The 17,869-nt window shown below is 36.6% G+C and overlaps 1 protein-coding gene across 2 annotated transcripts in view; it reads left to right on the forward strand.

Moving 5' to 3' along the window:
* The window catches only part of LONP2 (lon peptidase 2, peroxisomal), a 103,179-nt gene that overhangs the window by 30,098 nt on the left and 55,212 nt on the right, over positions 1–17,869 (forward strand). For both annotated transcript variants that reach the window (XM_008067510.2, XM_021717320.1), the window contains one exon: positions 5,313–5,454. In XM_008067510.2, coding sequence (XP_008065701.1) covers positions 5,313–5,454 — 142 coding nt within the window. The remainder of the gene's footprint in view (positions 1–5,312; positions 5,455–17,869) is intronic.

Consider the following 17,869-nt stretch of genomic DNA (forward strand, 5'->3'; position numbering starts at 1 on the left):
GTAATGTTACAAATAAATAAATAAAACTGTTTTGCTATTAGTCTCTACAAGGAAAAGATAACTGAAGCAGGAAGCTTTTACTGTTTTTTGGCATAGTATATCAGACATATTATGGTTTGCTACTGTCCTACTTACAACCTGTATTTGCATATAGCTCTTATTTTCCTCTCTAAAACTTAGGTTTATTTTAAAGGCTTCTTCCATTAATATAGGTGCAGTCAGTTATGATCTTACTCTTCTCTGAACTGTCTATTGTGCTCTGTTAGTGCTTAAATAATATAGGCCTCTGGCATTTTTAACATACAACTGTGGAGATAAATTCATATATAAAATGTATGAGCTTTATCAGGCAAGGGATTTATTGTCTATCTTATGCTTTTTTGTGTATTCCATGATGCTTATTGAGTACAGTGCTAAACAAGGTAAGTGTTCTCTAAATGTTTTGTGAATTCATGTAATATTAAAATATATTTTGTAAGTTATGCAGTCCTTTAGGTGAGTACATCCTTACAGATTAGTCTATAAAAAGATTTGGGAATGACTGCTAAAAGAGTAACAGTTGGATTTGTTTAGATAGGCTTCATTAAAATCTCAGTTTCTTAAAGACTTCTTTTCTTTTTGAGATCATTAGGCTATTTTTCCAGTTTGAGCTGTTTACTTTTTCCGGTTTGAGATACACACACACACACACACACCCCTTGGTAGAAAATCCGAAAGATAAGGGGTGGGGGTGGGATTGGCACTAGTGGGAAACTGCCTGGGCGGTGGGGGATGGGGGAACTCATCAACAAAAGTACCTGCATAATGAACATTTGTATCCCTAACCCTAAATTGTGCCCCACATCTTTAAAATAAAAAACTTTAAAAATAGAATAAAAAGAAAATTTGAAAGATAAAAAATGAAAGGAAAAAATCCTCATGTTTTTGTCCCATATAAAGATAATCACTATTAACATTTTGTTTCTTTTCTGCCAGATTTACATTGAGTTTAAGCAACACAATTGTAGTCCTTCCCTTTCTACTTAACATTGTAACACATAAATTTTCCTTATATTGCAAATTCCTTATAAATATCACTTTAATGGTTTGCATTATAGCCTGTGGGAGCCCTTTAATTGAATAGATAGGAAAAATTGATGGTGAAATGCCTGTGTTTTTTTCTCTTGTCTACATACCTGGAGAAGAGGTGAGTAACGATGCATCTTATTCCTGATGTTTTGATGTCTCTGAAGGTAACAGGATGACCAGCCTTTTAAATTACATTAGATTTGAAGCTATCTAGGTGTCAAACAGAGCAGTAAATTAGTTAGTTACCAGAGACTGTAAATAGAACTTGTTGTAATTCTGTCATTGGTTTTTTGAATAATTAACCAGACTATTTTTTGGAAAATGAAAAAATACTGATGTTATAGACTTAAAGTTTTTTACTATATAGACAGTTTTGGTGTTGTGTATCTTAAGCATGAGTTGAATAGCCTTGATAAATCTATGAATTGCCAGCAACAGTTACAAGAAAAGTATGCATTCATATATTTTTAAGTTAGCATGTTTACTTCAATTTTAGAAAAAAAATTCTAGGTAATCTTGTATTCAGGCTGAATAATAAATCATTGAAGTGATAAATTCTTTGCAAACTTCATTTTACTATTTTACTTTCCATGTGCTTTCAGAAGCAAAATATAGAAAAGACTAGTGTTTTGCCCTTAAGAAAATTATAGTCTGTAGAAGAGTACTAGTTTCTTTATCTTATGTATGTAGTTTCTTAGGAGGATGTCTTGGTATGATTTGTTAAGAAATGGTTGCAGATGTTTGGTGATATCGAAAGAAGACAATTTTATTTTGTGTATTTCTATATTTTTCACCATCTGATTTCATTCTAGTCCACAAATTTATTCATAGTATATTCTATATCTTCATTCAGTGAATTGCATACTACCATAACTTCTGGCAAAGACAATCCTGAATAGAAAAACATTGTCAAATAAATTCATCATATAGAAGACATTGCATGCTACATTTCTAGAGTGTTTTTTGATAAACTAGAAGTTCTTCTCTTTTAATAACTAGAAAAAGTGTTAATCTTTCCATTAAATAGTTATCTAACCAGTTAATACTAGATCAATAATTTCTATTTCCTGTCATCTTAGAAAGATATATACTTTTCAGAGAAGCCTAAATCACTGGTCAGTTGGTCAGACCTACCACCTTGTTTAGGCTCAAGAGGTCAATATAAGGAGACAAATTCATGCTGTTGCTTAGTGGGAGTATTCTCTGCTTTTATGTGGAGTCACATCACATTCATTTTCAGTAGCTTATGAGCTCTGTAGTAATGGCTGTCTTCTTGGTTTGGCCTTTGTTTGGTGGTACGTACATATTTGGGAGTGTCACTTGTGATTGAGGAACACTAAGGGCATCGAGTGTGCTTGGTGCTAGAAAAGACATTTGTAAACTTGCTTCAATGAGGCAGAAATGGAAATGAGACTGAAATTCAAGTGTTCACTACTGATTTCTACTTGCTCTGGGCAGCAATAGAATGTTTAGGAGGAATTGCTTGTTTACAGTGTGAATAGACTCTTGATTTCTCCTTTTTTTTTTAGAAAGGGGACCCGCCTAGAGTGTTACTTTTTCTCTGTGACTTTAGGTATTGTCAGGACATGTTTTTGAAGTTTACCCTTGATGACAAATAAATTACTGCTGCAAGAAATAACCCATTAGAAGCTTTGCGATTCTTATAATATTGCCCTTCTCTACCACTCTTAAAAATAAAAATAATGGGGCTTCCCCCTGGGGTCCCCTCCCATTGTGGGAGCTTTTCTGTCCTCTCAATAACTCCTGCTTTAAAAGAAGAAGAAGAAGAAGAATGGTAAATCTGTACATTGTCTAGAAAAATCATTTGAAAGAATGTATTCAGTTTGAGTCTTGTCCTTCCTGTGTGTCTCATTCTGAAATCTTGAATGTGCTAATTCCTTATTGTAACAGGACAATGTTTATTGTATCAGATTCCAGTGCCTTGTTCACCTTTCCCAGATGAAAAGCATTCCCACGATATTTTTAAGTCTTTCTTGTCTTTTCAAAGGTCACTCTATTTATTCTGTCCTACTTTATACCAGTCATGTGGCAGAATCGAGGCTTGCACTGTGAATCGGCTTTGTGTAGATCATGAGGTAACTGCCGCTGTTCCACTTATCATTGATCATTTTCTTCTAGGCAGTCAGCCTTTTATGCCTTTGCAGAAATGGCATTTGCTCTCCACATGACTTAGGCAGCAAGGTTGTAATTAAAGTTAATTAATTGCTGCTTAAAATAAAAGTTTTTCTAACTTTGTAAAAAAAGACATTTTTTTTAGTTAGATAAACATATTTGCTTTTATTTCATCCCACATTCTACAATTGTCATAATTATATGAGTTATTCTTGTTCAAATATGATAAAGCAACCTCTAACATTTTAATGTTCAACAAAGTATCTGGCTGAACTTGGTTGTTCCCAATTACAGCATATGGGATAAATACAGTTTCATTCCAAAATCCAGAATAATTGAATTTTGACATAAATACTGTTGATCCCATATCCTCTTGCTACAATTAATAACAAAAATAACCTAAATGTAAAACCTCAAACCATAAGAACCTTAGAAAAGGAAGGAAATACCCTCATGGAAATCGGAACTGGCATCCAATTCCTGAACAAAACCCGAAACCCACAGGTCATAAGAGAGAAGATAGACAAGTGGGACCTTATTAAACTGACAAGCTTCTGCAAAGCCAAAGAAACCATCAAGAGAGCAGGGAGACAGCCTACAGACTGGGAAAAAGTATTTGCCAACTCCAGGTCTGACAAAGGTTTAACATCCTGGATCTACAACGAACTCAAACATGCTGAAAAGAAAAAAACAAACAACCTCATTATAAAATGGGCAAAAGATATGAACAGACACTTCACAAAAGAAGACATCCGAGCAGCCAACAAACACATGAAGAAATGCTCAACCTCACTAATCATCAGGGAGATGCAAATCAAAACCACACTGAGATACCACCTAACTCCAGTCAGAATGGCAATTATCAACAACTCAAAAAATAACAGCTGCTGGAGAGGGTGTGGTGAAAAGGGAACACTTCTACACTGTTGTTGGGAGTGTAAACTAGTGCAACCTCTGTGGAAAGCAGTGTGGCGATTCCTAAAAGCTCTAAAAATCGACCTTCCATATGATCCCGCAATCCCCCTACTGGGAATATACCCTGAAGACCTCAAATCACTCTATAAAAAAGATACCTGCACACGTATGTTTATCACAGCATTGTTCACAATAGCAAGAACCTGGAAACAACCATGCTGCCCATCAAAAGAGGACTGGATTAAAAAAATGTGGTACATATACACGATGGAATACTACGCAGCCATAAAAAAGAACAAAATCATGAATTTCGCAGCAACCTGGATGGAACTAGGGTCTATAATACTGAGTGACCTCTCACAGAAACAAAGATCCAAGTATCACATGTTCTCACTCATATAATGGACCTTGAACATCCAATGTAATACTATAAGAAAATGACTGATGGTACTGGGAAACTATGGGGAGGAGGGAGATGGGATTGATAGTCGCAAATATCTGGGGATGGGGAAACACCTCTTATCAACAGGGTGCCTGAATGAAACGTAATTGTACACCTAACCCTTAACTGTACCCCCACAAAATCATAATTAAAAATATTGATTAAAAATAAATAAATAACAAAAATAAAACAGTTTGGAATACTTGTTTGGGGGAGGTGTTTTTATTTTGGGGTTTACATTCTGAATGAACCTTTGAACCAGTTTTAATCTCCCTCATGAAAATGATGAAATGATGGTATTTTAACCAGCTCTGGGATAGCCATTTCAGTATGTAAAAGAGTAGTTAGTTGTGTTAGAGTGGGGGAATACACTGAAAAAAACATAAAAAGCATTGGAATTGAATTTATAGGGTCCCTTGAACATTTTGGAATCTTGAAGAGTAAGAGCCATAACTGGTATCTTCTGTGCAGTATTTTTTCATTTCACCAAATGTCAAAAATTTCCCCCCCTCAGTACTTGTTCTTTTTTTCTTTCTTTTTTCCAGTTCTTCGAATATTATGGCGACTTGCAGCCAGAACTAAGTAGAAAATAACATAAGAATTGCATCTAATAACTTTTTGATGTCAATAAATATATTATACGTTTTGTTATAGTCCATTGATAACTAAATGACTTTTTTCCAATCCTAAATTTTGATTTCTAAGATTTGCCCTTGACATCTCATGCTGTGAATTTGCTACTTGTTTTCTATAGGCGCACCTATGTTGGCAGCATGCCTGGTCGTATAATCAATGGCTTAAAGACTGTTGGGGTCAACAATCCAGTGTTCCTATTAGATGAGGTTGACAAACTAGGAAAAAGTCTACAAGGTGACCCTGCAGCAGCTCTGCTTGAGGTAAGATTAGAAAATTCTGTTTGTCATTAACATGAGAAGAGTATGGATGAGGGGAGATAATCATAGCCAAGCAATAGACACACCGGTGTTTCATGGGGAAAAGTTTGATACTGACTGAAGTCTGACATTTAAATTAAAATGTCTTTGAGATTTCTTCCTTTTTCTAAGTCCTGTCATTTTTTCCTTTTTTGTTTCAGTCAAATAGTTGAACAAAACTTTGTGCATGCTTATTATTTCAAAACCAATACTTCTACTAGATTATGACCAAAAAAATAGCAAGTAAGTCCCCTTCTCCCTGGGGTTCCCCATTTCCTCTTGGCTACTTTGACCTCCTTAATTTTTAGTTGATTTGCTCTGTCTTCAAAATAGTAGAACTATATTGCACTTTTTGGTTTTTTTAGTTTTTGCGTTAATCTATTGACTCCCTGTATAGGGAGATACAGATTTTGCCCTGTTTCTTCCCTTTGCCCTATTGTGTCATTTTTATACCTCAAATCTTCCATTATAAGTTTTCTTTTGTTTTTAGTAAATCCATACTGGTATTTACATTATTATGATTTCATAAGTGCTTTCTGCAGCTGAGCCATGTGGTAAATAATGATCACTTTTTCTGTTCATCTTTTCAATTTTCTGGACATGTTTTTGAAAATCATTTCAAGTTAATAATTATTGTGTTTCGTTTGTATGTGGGGGGTACAATTCAGGATTAGGTATACAAATGTTCATTATACAGGTACCCTTGTTGATGAGGTATGCCCCTCCCTCCCCTGGCAGTTTCCATCAACTGCCAATCCCACCCCCCTCCCCTGACAGTTTCACACTGGGTAGAGGATAACCTATTCAGTAAACGGTGCTGAGAAAACTGGTTGGTCACATGCACAAGATTGAAACAAGACCCCTACCTATCACCATACACAAAAATTAACTCTAAATGGATCAAAGACCTAAACGTAAAACCTTAAACTATAAGAATCTTAAAAAATGCAGGAGACACGCTTATGGAAATTGGAACTGGCAACCAATTCTTGATCAGAACCCTAAGTGCCCATACCATAAGAAGTAAGATAGACAAGTAGGACCTCATCAAACTGAAAAGCTTCTGCAAAAAAAAAAAGGAAACCATCAAGATAGCAGGGAGACAGCCTACACAATGGGAAAAAATATTTGCCAACTGTGTATCTGACAAAGGTCTAACATCTAGGATCTACAAGGAACTCAAACACGGTGAAAGGGGAAAAAAACAGCCCCATTAAAAAGTAGGCTATTGTCAGATATACAGTTGGCAAATATTTTTTCCTATTCTGTGGGCTGTCTCCCTGCCCCTTTGACAGGGTATTGCATTGAATCTGTAGATTGCCATTGGTAAAATAGACATCTTAACACTGTTGGTTCTTCCTATCCATGAGCATGGAATATTCTTCCATTTGTTTGTGTCTTCTTGAATTTCTTTGAGCAGTGTTTTGTAGTTATCATTGTAAAGGTCGTTCAGTCTCTAGTTAGGAAGATGCCAAGGTATTTCTTTTCTTTTTTTTTTTTTGTGGCTATTGTGAATGGGATTGTGCTTTTTATTTGGTTCTCCACCTGCTTGTTGTTGGTATATAAGAATGCAACTGTCTTTTGCACATTTATTTTGTACCCCTAGACTTTGCCAAAGTCTTTTATCAGTGCAAGCAGGTTTTTGACAGATTCTCTTGGATTTTCGAGGTATAGGATCATACTGTCAGCAAAGAGGGATAACTTAACTTCCTCTTTTCCTATTTGGATACCCCTGATTTCCTTCACTTGTCTAATTGCTCTAGCTAGGACTTTCAACACAATGTTGAACAAGAGGGGTAAGAGTGGGCAACCTTGTCTTGTTCCAGTTTTCAGGGGAAATGTTTCCAGCAATATGTTAGCTGTGGGTTTATCGTAGAAGGCACTTACTATTTTGAGGTATGCTGCTTCTATCCTTAGGTGTTTGAGGGTTTTTATAAAGAAGGGATGCTGAATTTTATCAAAAGCTTTTTCTGCATCTAATGATATAATCATATGGTTCTTGGTTTTACATCTCTTGATGAATTTAATTACATTTATGATCTTGTGGATGTTGAACCAGCCCTGCATCCTGGGGATAAAGCCTACTTGGTCATGGTGGATGATTTTTGAGATATATTTTTGGATTCTATTTGCTAGAATCTTATTGAGGATTTTTGCATCTATGTTCATAAAGGATATTGGCCTGTAGTTCTCTTTTTTTGTTGGACCTTTTCCTGGATTGGGTATCAGTGTGATGTTACCTTTGTAAAATGATTTGGGGAGAATTCCATCTTTCTCAATTGCCTGGAATACTTTCAATAGGATTGAATTGGTATCAGCTCCTTGTTGTACATTTTGTAGAATTCTGCTGGAAAACCATGTGGTCCAGGGCTTTTTTTATTTTTTATTTTTGTAGGTAGTTTTCTTATGACAGAGTCAATTTCCTGGGTTGTTATTGGTCTATTTAGTGTCTCAATGTCTTCTTGTTTCAACCTGGGGAGGTTGTGTAATGTCAGAAAGTTCTACATTTCATTTAGGTTTTCCAGTTTGTTTCCATACAAGTGTGCATAGTAATCTCTGATAATCTTGTGTATTTCTTCAGGGTCAGTTGTCATTTGATCTTTTGTATTTCCGATTGTGTTTATTTGGGCTTTTTCTCTTTTTTTCTTGGTCATTCTGGCTAGGGGACCATCAAATTTGTTAATTCTTTCAAAGAACTAGCTTTTTGTTTTCTTTGATTTTATTTTTCTTCTATGTCCCTTATTTGGTCTCATATTTTTGTGATCTGGATTCTTCTGCTAAAGTTAGGGTTTTGGTGGTCTTCTCTTCCCAGCTCCCTTAGGTGATTTGTTAGGCTGTCAACTTGTGATCTTTTCATATTCTTGAGTTGTGCTCATAGAGATAAATTTCCCTCTTAGCACTGTTTCCATGGCAGCCCAGAGGTTTTAGTAAGATGTTTCATCATTTTTGTTTGTTTCCAGGAATCTCTTAAATTCTGTTTTGATTTTAGTGTTGACCCAGTAGTTGTTCAGCATCTTGCTGTTTAGTGTCCATGTCTTTATGGGCTTTGGGGAAATTTTGTTGGTGTTGATATTTATTTTTATTCCACTGTGGTCTGAGAAGGTGCATGGCAGTATTTCAACCTTGTGAACTTTGTTTATGCTTGATTTATGACCAAGGATGTAATCGATTTTGAAGTATGTTCTATGTGGTGGTGAGTAGAATATATATTCTGTGGTTGTGGGATGGAATATTCTGTAGTTATCAAGTTCATTTGGTTGAGTGTCAAGTTTAGATTCTGGATCTCTGTGTTGATTTTTTGCCTAAATAATCTATGTAGGGCTGTTAGTGGGGTATTCAAGTGCTATAATAGTGTTAGAGTCAATATCTTTTTTTTAGTTTACTTAGTAGTTGCTTTATAAATGCTGGTGCTCCTGTGTTGGGCACATATATGTTTAGGATGGATATTTCCTGTTGATGGATTGAACCTTTATCATTATGTAGTGTTCTTTCATATCTTTTAAAATTTTTGATATCTTAAAGGTTGTTTTGTCTGATGTTAAGATTGTGACTCCTGCCTTCTTTTGTGATCCCTTTGCCTGGAAACTCATTTTCATCCTTTAACTTTGAGTCTGTGTGTGTCCCCTGTGGCGAGATGAGTTTCCCGGATGCAGCAAATAATTGGGTCATGATTTCTTATCCAGTTTGCCATTCTGTGTCTTTTCAGTGGTGTATTTAGTTCATTCACATTCAAGCTGATTATTGAAATGTGATTGTTTATTCCTGTGATGAGGTTATTTTAAGTTTTTTCTTTGCTTGTTTTCTTTTGGAATAATGTATGTGTGTCTTTTCAAGTTTGTTGTTGCAATGTATTCTCTGTTGATTCTGTGCTCTGCTGTTCTCTTGGGAAGTGTGTGGTCACTCTTTTTTTTCCTTTCTTCTGTTCTTAATACCTTTTTAAGTGTCTCCTGGAGAGCAGGTCTGGAAGCTACATAATCTCTTAGGGATTAGATGTCTGGGAAGGATTTTCATTCTCCATCATTGATGAAGCTGAGCTTGGCTAGGTAGGAAATTCATGGTAGAAATTGTTTATCATTGAATATTGGACTCTAGTCCCTTCTTGCTTGTAGTGTTTCTTCTGACAGGCCTGCTGGTATTATGACTGGTTTTCCCTGGTAGGCAGTCTGACCTTTCTCTCTTGCTGCCTTTAGGATTTTTTCTTTTGTGCCTACTTTGTATAGGCAAATTACTATGTGTCTAGGGGTTGATCTTCTCATTTGATGTCTTGTGGGGGTTCTCTGTATCTCTTGTGTCTGACTGATCACATCTCTGGTGAGAAGTGGAAAGTTTTCTTGGATAACCTCCTTGAATATTTGCTCCAAGTATTCTCCATTTCCCTTTCTTCTTCTGGGATACCAGCAAGGCATAGGTTCAGCCTCTTAATATAATCGCACATCTCTTATAGGCTTTGTTCTTTCTTTCTGAGTCGTCTTTCTATGTTTTTTTTTTTTTTTTTTTTTACAGATTGGGTTAATTCCATGATCTGATCTTCAACTTCTGAGATTCTTTCTTCTGCTAGATTAATTCTGCTTTCCATACCTGTCATCTTGTTATTTATTTCCTGGATGAATTTTTTTATAGCTAAAATCTCTTTTCAAGTTCTTTCAGTGTTGTATCTTGTCTTTCTTGAGTCTTATTTACTCTTTCCATCCATTCCCTAATTCTTGTTATATTCTGGGGCCAGTCCTTGATGACTTACATCATTTGGACTCCAAATTCTGATTTTTCAGGCATTTTCTCTTTGTTACATTTGAAATTACGTTATCTTCCATTAGTTTTTCCTCATTTGTGACAGATCTCTTGCTTTTCTCTTTAGTTTCATTATTCAGTGGCAGTGGGAGAGGCTTTCACTTCTGATAATTGCTCAGTCCTCTATTCCTCTCTTGATCCAGGCTCTGGATTTGTTCTATCTTGAATCAGGACTGTGGATGGGAAACTTTGGTGTCTCTTGCAGTTTTGAAAGTCGAAGAAGGTAGAGGATGAGGAGCTAGGATTCAGAAACCTCTTGCAAATCACAGTGTTCACTGATTGTGATGTGTGTTCCCTGAGACCCACTCCCCACCACCACTCTATATTACGATGCAATGGTATGTGTGTGTACCCTGAGCCCAAGATACAGTAGCAACAATGAGAACAACAGAGATAAATAGAATGAAATAAGATGGACAAAAATTAAAAAAAAGAAAAAACACAGAACATTGAAAGCAGAAACCAAAGCAAAAAATAATTGAACACACACATACACACACACACACACACACACACACACACACACACACACCCCAAAACAAACTGGAACAACAAGGTGAAATAAACCAAAAAACAACAACTACAAAAATGGGAAAACTAAGCGTACACACATGGACGCCTATCACAAAATGAATGAGGAGGAAAAAGAGAAAGACTGAAAAAAAGAAAAGAAAAAAGAAAGGAATTCAGATTGAACCCTCACACATATATTCACCTTAAACTACATAAAAAAGAACAAAAGAACAAAAACAAACCATCAAACAAAAAAAACTGAAAGATGAGCACTCAATCATTCACATACACACATAAACAGAAAACAAAAGAAGAAAGAAAAAGAAAAGAAAAAAAAGTGTGGAATGCAGATCAAACCCTCACATACATATTCATGCACAAAGGAAAAATATTTAAAAATAGAAAAACTAACAAACAGGCAAAATTTTAAAAAATTTAAAAAAGAAATAAAAACCTCACCCTCTTGTGGCAGGTTCTGTAATTGTTCCTCTCCTCTGTTTCTCTGCTATCTCCTGCAGAGCTTCCACCTCTTCACCCTCTCCCCAGTATCTGGAGCAGGGAAGGAGGAGGGGCAGTGGGGGTTGATGGGACTGCAATCCTTCCCTCCCACTTTCTCATATAGCCAAGGGGATCCCCTCTGGTGGGGAGGTGTGGGATTGTCTCTTCCCCAGGTATGTACTCCTGGGGGGTGCCCCAGCTAGGCCAATCCTGGAATGGAGTTCTCCTATTTCGCTGATGTCCAAGGCTCCACCTGGATTTGTTCCTCTCAGTTGGACCCCAGCCGTGCAGGTCTGACATTCATTCGGAGGATTTCTGGGAAGGAGAGGGGTTGAGTCAGCCCTGGACTCACCACTGATCTCTTTGAAGCTCTTCCTTGTCCTTTTTCTGGCCACACCCTTTGCCCTGTGGCAGAATCAGGGTAAGGAGTGGGGCACCTGAGACTCAGCACTGGTCAGGTGCCTTCGAAGTTTGTGCTTTCAGGATATTCCCTCTGGGTCACGATCAACCCCTGAGTAGTTGATCCTCCAGTCACAAAGATCGGGTCTGTTGCTCCATATTGAGCAAGTCAGAGCTCTTTCCTACTCCACTTTCAAGATAGTGACAGGGTGCCTCTTTCGTCTTCTCTGGTGGGACTCTGCCTCTGAGTTCCCTCTGCAGCCCTTGCTGCCAGTGTCTGACCAGGCACTGCAGTGGTGAGGCAAAACCTGGAGCCGCAGTCTCTCCCGTTGTAGTGGTGAGGCAGAGCTTGTAGCTGGCTGTCTCTCCTCTCTGCTTCTTTGCAGGAAAACTTTTGTCAGTTTAAAAAAAATGGTGCTCAGCTTCTGTGACCCCGGAAGTGCTAGGAACCAAGCAGAGAAGCTGCAGCACGAGCTGCTTCACCAGGAGAGCCCTGGCCGCTTGCTCACAAACTCCTACTTAGTCAGTCTCCCAGCATCTTCCCAGAAAGGGGTTTGTTTATTTTTTAAAAAAAGAAAAAAAAATGGCACCAACTTCTGCATCCTGGGAGTCACTAGGGTCCCAGCCAAGCAGCTACAGCACCAGCCGCTGTACCAGGAGAGCCCTGGCTGCTTGTTCCTGAGCCCTCACTCAGTCAGCCTCCCACACACCCACTCATTCACTGACTCCCACACACCCACTCACTCACTGACATGTATACTAAATTTTCCATACACTCACTCACTCATGCCAGGACTTGTATAGTCTGACTGGTTCAGCCACCATCTTCCCAACCAGCCATTTTTGTGCTTCTTTTGTTTACTTTCACCAGTTCTTGTTTCAGGACATTCAGACACTGTAGGTGTTCCATCAGTTTATCTTCTTAAGCTTCCAGTGTGAACTCATTGTTTTTACATCTGGTATATAGCTGCCTTCCTGGGATCTCCCCCTCACCTTTTACCATGCTGGGTCTCCTGTCTCCTGTATTCCATGTTGTCTTCTTTCTTGGATCCTTCCCTCATTTTTATCCATGGGTAGTAAATGTGTTTAGACTTTGAATATCTGAAAATGTCTTTATTTTGCTCTCATACTTGATTGGTAGTTTGAGTGTAGTATTCTAGTTGGAAATAATTTTCCTGCAGAATTTTACTATGCCTCCATTTTACTTTGCTTTCCAGTTACCTGTGTTACTGTTGATAAGACGGATGCTATTCAGTTCCTATTATTTGCGACATTTTTACCCTGAAAACTTTTAGGATCTTCTCTTTATCCCAATATTCTGAAACTTCACAATAATCTGCCTTGGCTTGGGTTTCTTTTTTATTCATTTCTGCTGATTTGTTGACGATTCTTTGAATTATCCCTGTTCTTTGGCTCTGGAAAATTTTTAAAAATTCTTTTTTGGAGGATTTCTTCCCTTTTTTTTTTTTTTTGGAATTCCCATTTCTTAGGTGTTAGATCTCTAATTGTTATATCTTTTCTCTCCTGTTACCAATCACTTTTATTTTTTGCTCCACTTTTTGTGAAGACTTTCTGAAATTTATCTTTTAGAAACCATTTTATGAGTTTATTGTTTCAAAAACTTGTGTTTGCTTATCTGCATGCATTCTGCTCTTGTTACATAGTTATAATGTGTTTTCTTATCTGTGTGAGAAAGACTTATGGACTGATTCTAAAATTTTACTTCTTTTTACTGTAAGCTGCTTTTATCTTTTGGTCTCTGTCCTTCATATTAGAGTTTTTCCTTAGATGTCTGGAAAATTTTGCATGTGTGTATACATATATTGAGGAACAGAAAGGCGGACTAAAAACTGTGAGCATAGGAACGGGACTCATTGACAATGAATTACACAATAGGGTTATCTGACCAGTCTGGTTGAGGAATCCTCTACGTCACTAACCTTAAGTCTTTCTTATGCTGGTCAGGGTCCTCAGAGAAGACTCTTCAAGTGTTTTGCCATGAGAATAATGGCCTGGCTGCCAACATTCTGGGAACCATAGGGGAAGAAGGGTGGGGCTGGGAGAGTATCACTGCATTCAGCATTTTTATGTATATGTTTGCCCGAGTTGTCATTTTCAATGGAGTACACACTCTTCTTAGCTGTGCCCAGGGTTCCCTGTATAGAGAATCACTGTTTTCTATTCTTAAGAACTTCCAGAGTTTTGCTGGAGTGGGGGAAGAGATCTGGAATCTGACTGCTTCCCAGTTTTACTTCAACCAGTCCTTCATATTTTAGGACATCTGCTCCCTTCTCCCTTTTATCCTCGCTTAGTTATCATTTCCAATTGATTTTTAAAATTGAGGGAAAACTTATCTTGTGAAAGTTTTTATTTTTTTCTTGCTTATTTCTGTGCTCACACTTCCTGTTTTTTCTGTTTTTGTAATCTTCTTAGAACAGGATTGCCTGGGACATGTGTCTTATTAAGCAGAGAAACTATTCATTTTGGTTTGCCTGGGGTATTCCTAGTCAATGCCTAATTATTAACTGCACTTTATTTTAGTCTCATAAGCGGGTTTTGTTTGGACAATAAAAATATAGTTAACCTTTCTTAAAAGCCTCAGAGCTTGAGGTAATGATTTGATTTTGCTTGTTTTTATTGTAAGATAATTATCTTCTGGCTCATTAACTGGTTTACTCTGCAGTACTAAAAGCATTAAAATAATGAACATTATTTAAGATTTTAGCAGTTTCTTATTTAATATCTTTAGACTTTGCGTTTAATTTACATTGAGACATTTTTCAGATTATCTGACAGATTCTTATTAGACACTTAGAGTTCTCCTGTTGAAAATAATTTAAAAGTAATTCCCTGATACTTAAGTTTTCTCAAGAGCAAGTCCATCAACAACATCTTTACAAGTAGTAGGAGATGATTAAGACACTTATCTATTTGTTCAGTTATTATACAATATAGTTTAGGTTTTCGCCTATACTTTGTAATGATTCAGTAACATTGTTGAATTGATCTTTGATGACAGGCAGCTAGGATAATGATATTTTCTTGTCTGATGTAGACCTTGGAACTCACTTTTTTGGCAATTGATTTATTAGCGTTCCAAAATTAAAGCTGTCTACCACCATTTGTTTAGCATTAGATTAGCATTAAAGCCTCGCATGATATCTCAAAGTAAATGCTCCCTGGACCCTCACTGTAGTTTGGTTATGGATAACATCAGTTCCTTACAAACTATGGTGCTATAAAAATGGAGCAAGATACATATGGGAGAACCATGTATCTTGTTATCTAACTTCCTCTTCCTCACCACTTTCCCATATCCTAGGTAAAAACCTCATGCCTCACAGGTTGTTGAAATAGTTCAGGGGCAGTATATGTAAAAGTGCTCTATAAACTGTAAAGTACGCTGCAGATGTTATTTCATTTTAATATCCACTGACATTTCTTCTCTGTCTATTTTGAAAGCCACTTGCTATTTACATTGCCAATAGACACACTTGAATTAAAAAAAACAAATTCAATTACTCAACACCTTCTATTTAAAGAAGAATATTCCTGAGCATTTGGGAGGTCCAAGAGTATAGTTTTTAATCTTTCTACTATTAAAAGAATGACATTTAATATCATTTGTAAGGGAATACAGACTAGATGTGAAGAACATAATTGTAGATATAGATATGATTACTCTGAATAAATTAAAGAATAAACTTGTTCTGTAGATTCTTCTTGCCTTTATATTATTTATGAAGGATATGCCCATTTCCTGGAGCTTTTGTGGTTTGTTGCTTATGTAAAATAGAATGTATTTCCAGTTATTGCTGTCTGAAAAAAGAAATATTCAAAATTCAGAGAGCCTTTTTTGAAAATTTATAGCAAGCATTTAAAAATAGACTTGAACATCCAATGTAATACTATAACAAAATGACTGACGGTACTGGGAAACTATGGGGGGGAGGGGGAGGGGATTAACAGTAGCAAATATCTGTCTGGGGCTGGGAAAACACCTCTTATCAACAGGGTGTCTGAATGAAACGTAATTGTACACCTAACCCTTAACTGTACCCCACAAAACTATAATAAAAATACTGATTAATTATTAAAAAAAAAAAAAAAAAGAAAACAGAAGTTTATACTGTACATTATCCCCTGAAAATTGCATTATTTTCAATCTTAACTAACTTAGATAAATTAGAAAAATCCAATCCTCATTTATCACATTAAAAACTGTAATACTGATAAAAAAAAAATAAAAAAATAAAAATAAAAATAGGTCCAACTTCTTGATAAACAAATGGTGGTAGACAGCAGAATGAGGGCAAGTCTGTAATTGCATAATACTAAAATGTTAGATACAGCTGGGCACAGTGGCTCATGCCTGTAATCCCAACATTTTGGGAGGCCAAGGTAGGAGGATCACTTGACCCCAGGAGACCAGCTCAGGCAACATAGTGAGACCTCATCTCTACAAAAACAGTCAAGAAATTAGCCAGGCATGGTGGTGTATGCCTGTAATCCCAGCTACTCAAGAATAGCCTGAGCCCAGGAGATCGAGGCTGTGGTGAGCTGTGACTGTGCCACTGTACTCCAGCCTGAGTAACAGAGTGAGACCTTGACTAAAAAAAAAAAAAAAAAAAAGATATAAATAAAGTGTGTTTATTTATAGATTTGAAATAATAATAATAAATAGATTTGAAAAAAGTTAGAGGTATTTTCTTATCAGATGTGTTATAATTGATGCATGATCAGACTTTGTTATTAAATATGAGTGCTGTTTCTCAAATACATTTTTATGTGAATGGAAAAATAAAATGCATGGATACTTTACCAATTTTCTATATAGGCAATAATCCTTACAATTCTAAAAAGGTATATTTCCCTAAAATAGAAAAGTCACTAGTCTAGACATAGTGAACTTTCTTTAAAACTAAAGTTTTTAATTAGAATTAGATCCTGTTAGTAATTAGATCAAGTAGTATATTTGCTACTTAGATACAATAGATTATGATCCTCTAATCTGAGCTATACAATTGTTGTCAAAGAAGATCAGAGGAGAGGGACTTCAAAATCCTCTAATCCAGCTTCATCCATTTATAGATGAAAAACTTAAGACCTAGAATATTATATTAATTTTTTTATTTCACTACATGCTGTATTAGCAATATAAAATCCGAAAATTAAGTGGAATGAAAATTTCTTTACATACAGGCATACCTTGTTTTATTGTGCTTCTCTTTAATGTACTTCATAGACATAATTCTTTTTAAAACAAAGATTTATGGCAACCCTACATTGAGCAAGTCTATCAGCACCATCTTTCCAGCAGCTCACTTCATGTCTGTATGTCACATTTTGGTAATTATTGCAGTATTTTAACTTTTTCTTTATTATATCTATCAGGATGATCTGAGATCAGTGATCTTTAACATTACTATTATAATTGTTTTGGGGCGCCACAAACTGTACCAATGTAAAATGGCAAATTTCATCTATAGATGTGTGTATGTTTTAACTGTTCCACCAACTAGTCATTCCCCCTTCTCTCTCCCTATCCTCCAGCTTCCCTGTTCCCTGAGACACAGAAATATTGAAATTAGGTCAATTAAAATCCCTACAATGACTTCTGAGAGGTCAGGTAAAAGGAAGAATTGCACATCTCTCACTTTAAATCAAAAGCCAGAAATAATTAAGCTTTGTGAGGAAAGAAATTGAAAGCTGAGAAGGCTGAAGGCTAAGCCTCTTGCTCTCATTGGCCTCTTGCACCAGTTAGCCAAGTTGTGAATGCAGAGAAAAAGTTATTGAGGGAAATTAGAAATACTACTCCAGACCGGACTTGGTGGCTCAGCCTGTAATCCCAGCACTTTGGGAGGCCAAGGCGAGTGGATTGCCTGAACCCAGAGATTCAAGACCAGTCCAGACAACTTGGCGAGACCTTGTCTCTACAATAAATAAAAAGAAATTAGCCAGGTGTGGTAGCGCTTGCCTGTAGTTCCAGCTACTTGGAAGGCTGAGATAGAAGGATCGCCGGGACCCAGCAGATCGACACTGGGGTGGCCGTGAGTGTGCCACTGCACTCCAGCCTGGGTGATAGAGTGAGACTCCAACTCAAAAAAAGAAAAAAGAAATACTACCCCAGTGAACACATAAATGATTTAAAAAAAAAAAAAAAAGAAGTGACAGTCTGGGC

Source organism: Carlito syrichta, unplaced genomic scaffold, assembly GCF_000164805.1.
Source record: "Carlito syrichta isolate Samal-C Ts95f unplaced genomic scaffold, Tarsius_syrichta-2.0.1 Scaffold309650, whole genome shotgun sequence".
NCBI classification, from domain to species: domain Eukaryota; kingdom Metazoa; phylum Chordata; class Mammalia; order Primates; family Tarsiidae; genus Carlito; species Carlito syrichta.